Source organism: Pteropus vampyrus, unplaced genomic scaffold (genome assembly GCF_000151845.1).
Source record: "Pteropus vampyrus isolate Shadow unplaced genomic scaffold, Pvam_2.0 Scaffold263, whole genome shotgun sequence".
NCBI lineage: Eukaryota > Metazoa > Chordata > Mammalia > Chiroptera > Pteropodidae > Pteropus > Pteropus vampyrus.
In genome coordinates, this window is record NW_011889044.1 from 1,214,542 (window position 1) to 1,222,086 (window position 7,545).

Consider the following 7,545-nt stretch of genomic DNA (forward strand, 5'->3'; position numbering starts at 1 on the left):
TACATCTAAAGTATTAAAAATTTTGCCATAGTTTCTACAAGGCATAATTGATTACAGGACTAACATGTTTGGATTACTTAAATGAAAGTGTTTTTTTTTTTTTAAGTAATAAGGTTTCAAGACAATATAAAAAATATCCTTAAGCAGAGAGGGAAAAGTAGCAATGTTACTTTTAGCCACCCCTGGGTCTACAGTATAAGAAATACTAGATAAGAATAATTTTTAGTTCACAAATTTTAAATGTAATTCAGCTTGTTTATCCCAAGGTACAGAGAGTCACATGGAGAGGCATTCTGGTATAAACCGAATCTTTCATTTTCATGAAGTAGAATTCTCCAGTCCAGGGTTTTCCATCCTGCCTCACACAGGATGCATTGAGGCAGTTTAAAAACAAAAAGGCACAATTCAGTGTCAAATTTCTTTCTTTTTTTTTTTTTTTTTTTTTTTCCTCTAATAGCGATACCTGCCAGTCCCAACTTTAACTGCAGATCAGCAAATACAGATATTTTGGTGTACTAAAGTATTATATAGATAATACGGGGATAAAATATTATACAACTTATTTTCTAGATTTATTTCATATTTGTTCATTTTTGATGTAAAAAGCCTCTTGCTAATAATGCAAACAATAGTTTACAATAATCCTTTGCATACAGTAATCCTAAAGTATACAATAGTCCTTTGTCTGTAATCTCCTGTTCTTTTTCTCATCAACCCCTGAGAAACTCATTAGACCTTAAGTCTCCGCTTCGGCTTCTCTTCCAAACTCCTGTGCTGACAGAGCGTTCCCTCCTTCCCTGGGTGTGACACTGAGAAACCCTGTCTTCCTTCTCCGTCCTGTTTGTCTAATGACAGGGCTCTGCTTTCAGATTGCGTGAAGGCTGCAAACACACGGCCTCTTCTCAGATTCACTCCCTATTGTTTTCCCGATCTGAAGTCCTCTTATCTGACACAGTCTGGACCGATGGTTGGTTAATCAAAAAAGTTCAAACTTCCAGAAATTACATTTTTTGTAACTACTGAAAGTTGCGATGAAAAACCCAAAAGACAGCTTAAAAATGTACAGGAGGGTGTATAGTTTTTGTTTTGTTTTTTTTTTCAGAATTACTTTAATGAGAACATGAACAAAAAGTTTTGAAGACTTGTAGTATTTGTGAGATCTGCTCGTTAAAAGAAAACCTAACATTTTGCAAATTTATAACAACCCTTTGTTACTTGAATCTCGCAGGTAACTAGTGTCAGGAAGAGCCGAGAGCCTGATGTGCAGAGCAGCTCAGAGATTCGCCTCCTGCCGGGAGGGTCAATTTCCTCCACCTTCTCCTTTACCACAATGGGTCTCAGTCTTTCCTGATAAGCATTACCTGGCAGAGGTTTTCAGACTGCTTATCAAAACCCATTAGTGGGTTGCCAGCACATTTTTTTTTTTTTTTTAGTGAGATAGAATGGATTAGAATATGCCAGGGTGCAACATAAACCTTTTAAATGATATCCGTTGTGTATGTTCATGTGTGAATCTCTACCAGATTGCAATGTAAAATACATTGCTTGCTTTCCAAATAGCATAAAAGCCACTGGCATAGAGTGTTCCGTTAAAAATACAGATTCGTTGCCCCACCCAAGTGAGTATTATCAGACAAGTTTGGGGAGTACTGCTTAAAAGAGTTGTAAGCCCTGAACTTTCTGAAAATCTTGCTTTCATCTTCTTTATTAATCTGAAAAACAATTCGGAGAAAACACATGAGAGGTGGTCTCTGGAATTCTGATGATAGACTAAATATTTTGAGAGTTTTGCTTATATAATTTTTTAAAAACTTCTTTATATAAATAATTTTTGCTCATTAAATGACTACTGTAGCTGAATGGTACACACAGATACATAAGTCATTTTCAATCTTTCCTAGAATTTAAAAACACATACATTTTCTGACATTTGTGCAGGATTTTTGCCTTTCTAATCTCAGTGTCTATATAAAAGAGTATTCAGTAAATGTAAGTTGAATGTCTGGAAACAGGAAAATAAGTTTTGTGGTTTATTTGAACATATCTGTGAAATTTTTAGTTGCTAATAAAGTGCTTGATCTTAAATTTATTTCAGACGTTGTCTGAAAGTGTCACGTCTATCCAGGGTGGCTGTGTAGGTAAAGATGGCTATGATGAAATCGTGGTATCCACATACTCAGGTAAGGCAAAGGGTAATAGGTAGTTGAAAAAAAAATCGATAATAAAAAATGTAAATTTAATAGATTGCTTCGGATGACTACTTTAAAAAAAAGTGTTACTAGTAATTCACTTATCTACAGCATTAACAGCTTTATTGGTTAAAAAATGAGGGAAGGAGTGGGCCAATTGATTTACAAAACAGTTAATGTTGAAACGATAGTTTTTAAGAGTGCTTGGCGTGTCATAATATCTTTAAATGTTAAGTGATATTTTTCAGTTTAAAAAAATTTAGTTTGTTTTATTACTGTATACATTTCTTATTAAAACTTGCTTACTTTTGAGTAGGTCATTTTTGCATTCTCATAATAGTTATACAAGAGTTCAGCTTTCCATGAAAATAATTTTTGAAAAACAATTTTTATTATCAGCTATTACCATCTAGCATTTGCTAGAATGTTGACTAATTCCATACTGAATGCTAAAGCTGTAAATTAATAATTGAAAGATTTCCTTAATCATAATATTATAGTCTTTCAGGCAAAGCAAAAATAGTATTATAAAATGCTGAAGTAATTTCTTTATGGTTTGAATATTTTCCGGCTTGGTTTCTTTTGCTTTTGTTTTGTTTTTTCGAAGAGGAACATGTCGTAGGAGTTAAGTGAGGGTGATGTCGGTGGGCAAAGGGTGTGTAAACTAGGATTTCATTTAACACCAGCAGCACTGAATGGTGCCTGACTGTGGCTCGTCTCTACAGGCTGGGTTACAGGTCTGACCACAGAGCCCGTTCATAAGGAAAGCGGCCCCGGAGAAGAACTGAGAATTAATCAGGAGATGCAGAATAAAATTTCTACTTTACGGTAATTTTACTGCCTCTTTTTCATCTCATGACGTATGTGGTTTTTTTTTTTAATTATTATTACTTATGGATACAATATATTTTATTGGAAGGAATTAATATTACTAAGTTTATTACTTTTTTTAAATGAATGTTTATCAGCTTGAGGAAATTAGCAGTAAGTTTCGATTAATATTTTAGAGTTAGAAATGTACTTTTTGTGTATTTTATTCTATATGGTTATAGGTAGTTGTAATGCTTTGTTTTTTCGCAGACGTTAGAAGGAATCTAACACAGATGGCTCTGTTCTTCGTTAATTCTAACGTTCACCGCTCCTGTGGACCTTTCTGAATCTGTAATTTTGGCTTATAAGTGTTCTTCCTGGAAGTGAGTAATGCTGACTTCCTTAGACACAGGGATTGCTTTGGTGGCCTCTTCAGTCTGACAAATGCTTTGAAGAGGACTCAAGTAAAACTGCCTCATATGATGAAGAAGTGGGAGTTGCTGGAACTTTTAATGGCTGCTCTTCCCACGTCAGCCCTTGCTGTCCTGTCGGGGGAGCGCGGGGCCAGCGTTTTGGGACGGTAGAGGGGTACAGAAGTTTTTAAGGCCGCAAGTACTAGTTCACTAAGGCCACACCACAGGTTCTCACACACCAGTCCTCCAGAGCCAGCAGGAGAGCAAGCTGTCGTGTTCACACAGCAGGATAGCGAGGAGCGTCCCCGAGGACTGTCTCGCGTCCTCGGGAACCTGCCTCGTGTTTGTAACCAAGGCCGCCTCCTCTGGGGCAGCTCGGGAGAAGCTGCTGCCTGGTTCATTCAGCACCTGGAGCGCAGGTGCATGTGAGGCGCTCTGTGCTCGAACGTGTGAATCCTTCGTTCACTGCACAAACCCCTTCCAGGCTGCTCCGCGACGTCCCCCCCCGCACTGGGGTCGCTAAGCCTCCTGTTGTTCCAACCCGGTTCCTGTTGCTTCGTTCGCGTGCCATCTTTCTGGGTAACTGGAGCCTGCACAGTGCAGGCTCCGCACGACCCTCCCCAGCATTCAGTGGGACCTCCGCTGTCCCGCTGGCTCCCGGTCGTCCTCGTGGTCCCCCGGATGTCAGTGCTCTGCGAACTCCTTATTTTCTCCGCCTCCGCTCGTGTCTTACTGAAAGGCGCGTGTTGACCGCCGCTTCTCCTTAAGGCTGTTGTATCCCCCTGCACCAGGGCGGTCAGATTCTCTTCTGCTTGGTGCTGTGTGTAACCAGATGCGCGCCTCCAACTAGAGTTGATTATTTGATACTTAATGGCTCTTTATTAATATTGCTACTATAGGACCGAGTAGATGTTTTGATTTTTTAGATTAGAGGTAAATAATGTGGAATCATTTGGTCATAGAAGCATAAATTTTGTTTCTGTTAGCACTATAGTTCTAGCTCAACCGATAAAAATTCATTTTGCAGAGGTAAATGTCTCACATTTTAACAAATATTCTAAGTCTAAGTAAGTTTGTACTTACCGGTAACACAGTTGTGTATGTTTTCCTCCAGGAGTGAGTTGGAACAGCTGCAGTATAAGGTCCTACAGGAGAGAGAGAAATATCAGCAGGCTTCTCAGTCAAGCAAAGCAGTGTCCACAGTACCTTCCTTTAGTATAAATGACAAGTTTACGTTAAATAAAGATGATGCCAGCTACAGCCTAATCTTAGAGGTGCAGACGGCAATAGATAACGTCTTAATACAGGTGAGCAAAACCTCTAACTTCTTCCTTTTATGACTAGATCTATTTCGCACACCAATCATCTGCCCTCATTATTATTGAACACTTTTAGATAGTAATTTTAGATGTTTGTCATTTAGTTTAGGTAGTAATTTTAAAGGTTTATCTTAATCTTCCATGAGGTAATCATAGATTACCTAAACTATACCTTTGCTCATAGATTATCTAAACTATACCTTTTATTTGTCCTGTACATATTAGAGGACAGATGGACTTAATTGTCAGGGCGAGTCACTGAGGACGTCAGGGCGTGTTCCTTAGCCTTCACTGGGAGCTTACGAGGGCCGTGACCTAGAGATCTCTAGTAGCTGATGCCCTTATTTGAACCTTTTTTAAAGCTCCATATACTAAAACGATAGCCTGCAGGACAGCTTGCTCATCAGCCACCAGTTACCAGGTAGGTCAGTAGGCACAGTAGATAGTTTCGAAGCTGAAATTTAGGCTTAATGAGGTACAACTGCATGTATTATATTTATGTTATACAAATATAACTCCGTCAATATATTTAATTAGTCCTTTAAGTTGGAAGATAGTCAGGAAGTGGAAAAGGATGACAGTACGATGAACGGAAAACAAGCAAATGACTAAAGAGCCCGTCAGAAAATGAGAAAAGAATAAAGAAGAGGAAGACAAGGTTTAAAAACGTGTGGAGAGAGCAGATTATTAGTTAAAACTTAAAGGCGGAAATCCCTCTTAACTAGTGCCAGCACAGAGCCCGCTGCCTCGGGCAGCTCCAGGGCCATAGTGCACAGCGAAAGGCGACCGTGTCTCTGTGAAACTGCCTCTGTCCAGAGGAGGCCGAAGGTCACCTCCCTTCTGTGTTACCGCCCAAGTTCAAATTGACCAAAACAATGAAGCTGGCGTGATCAGAATGGCCTTACGATTATTTGTAGCCCATAGCGTATTTAGCACTGACAAAAAGAGAAAGATGATACTTTTAATGGGGTAGTGAGAGGTGATAGTCTATAATTTCTGTTAATCCAAATTAGGAAAACATGGGTCATTATAATATAACATTTGTTCTCTGTTTACCTTCTAGAAGTACATATTATCAAATATAAATTAAGAGACTTTATATTCTCAAATTTAAAGATGAACACAAGGAGAAGCCCTAGAGAAAATATGTTTTGCGAAAATTTTTAGTTTTCCATCTGAACCTCCTTTTTCTTAACATTGACTGTAGAGCGATGTTCCAGTAGACTTACTTGACGTGGATAAAAATTCTGCTGTTGTCAGCTTTAGCAGCTGTGATTCTGAGGTGAGTAAGAAATAGAAAGACTTCTTTAGACCAGGGATCCCTAACCCCCTGGGTCACAGACTGGTCCCTGGCCTGTTAGGAACTGGGCCGCACAGCAGGAGGTGAGCGGCGGGCAAGCGGGCGAAGCTTCATCTGTATTTGTGGCCACTCCCCAGCACTAGCGTAACCGCCTCAGCTCCGCCTCAGATCATCAGGCATTAGAATATCATAGGAGCACTGGTCCCTGGTGCCAAACAGGTTGGAGACTGCTGCTTCTGACGCTTTCATTTCTATTACTCTGTTTTGGATAAAACCAATAAATGCCACTAGGGTTCAACGTTTCTTCTTCAGCCTCTCCCTTCATACAATATTTGCAAGTCCTTCGCTTTTCATTATCCTCTGGTAAACCAGAAACTAGGGTGTCGGCTTAGACTTCTTGCTTTCTCCGATCTCTCAAATCCAGTTAGCAACTGGTTTCTGCCGGTTCTACCTCCCTGGCTGTTAAACCTTTACCCTGCTTCATTTCCCCTTCTGTTCACTTTCCAGGCCCCCCTCATGCTTGCTCGAACTGCTCGTCCCCACTTCGTCTGCTTCCCGTGTTGCCTCTCCCTCCCAGCTTTGCCGTACACCTCCCCTAGACAGCTTCCTGAAATGCAAACATCGTCGTGTCGTTTCTTTCTCAAAACCTTTTAAAGATTTCTTGTTTCCTGTTGCATGTAAGTCTAGATTCCTCACTGTGACATAAAAAAAATTTTCCACCGTTCAACATCTCCAACTTCTCTTTCACCAGCTGCTACCTTCCCTTCTATGCACATTTTTTATGCCAAGCTGAAATTTTTAAAATTTCTCGAAAATGCTGTATAGTTTTACACATTCCTTCATTTGAACATGATCTGTTCTTTCTGTCTGCCCTCACTTTCCGGGGCTTGTTGAATCGCTTAACCGTTATTCAGCAGATGTTTACTGAGCACTTAACCATGTGCAAAGTACCTGGAGCTCCTGGCAGAGCTCTCGGACGTGCTTCCTGTATCACTTCTTTCTGCTTAGTGCTGTCAGACCAGCGTCTCAGAGCTAGGTGGGGCTGCTGAAGAGAAGGTGGGGTCAACGTTAGGTCCGGGGGAGCTGCACTGCAGAAGGCAAGCCAGAGCAGGACATGGCGACTGGAGCTGGGAAGTTACACATATTAGAAAGGGAGGAATAAAAAGAACAGATGAAGGACAAAGTTGACAGCTACATTAGGGAATACTTGTCAATACAATATCATTTCGTAGTAAAGCTTTTTTTCCTTGATAAATTTTATAACAGTTATATTGTATTATCTATGATTTGTCATCCCTGTTTGAGAACACATAAAAGATTAGGACCTACATTTTTATGATTATTTAGAAAATCAAGTTAATATTAACATAAAATTTTTAATTTCAAAGTTAACCTCTTTTATTTACATCACTGCAGGATTCTTCGGAATGAGTATTTTATGCTAATCTAAAACCCATTTTCTGGAATGATAGCTTTATGAAAACCTTATTATGGAGACTTCAAGTATATAGAAA

The 7,545-nt window shown here is 39.6% G+C and overlaps 1 protein-coding gene across 1 annotated transcript in view; it reads left to right on the forward strand.

The window, feature by feature from the left end:
• Window positions 1-7,545, forward strand: part of BBS7 (Bardet-Biedl syndrome 7) — a 36,250-nt gene that overhangs the window by 13,065 nt on the left and 15,640 nt on the right. Inside the window, exons 9-12 of the mRNA XM_011375169.2 lie at window positions 2,096-2,180; window positions 2,915-3,017; window positions 4,527-4,719; window positions 5,939-6,013. Coding sequence (XP_011373471.1) covers window positions 2,096-2,180; window positions 2,915-3,017; window positions 4,527-4,719; window positions 5,939-6,013 — 456 coding nt within the window. The remainder of the gene's footprint in view (window positions 1-2,095; window positions 2,181-2,914; window positions 3,018-4,526; window positions 4,720-5,938; window positions 6,014-7,545) is intronic.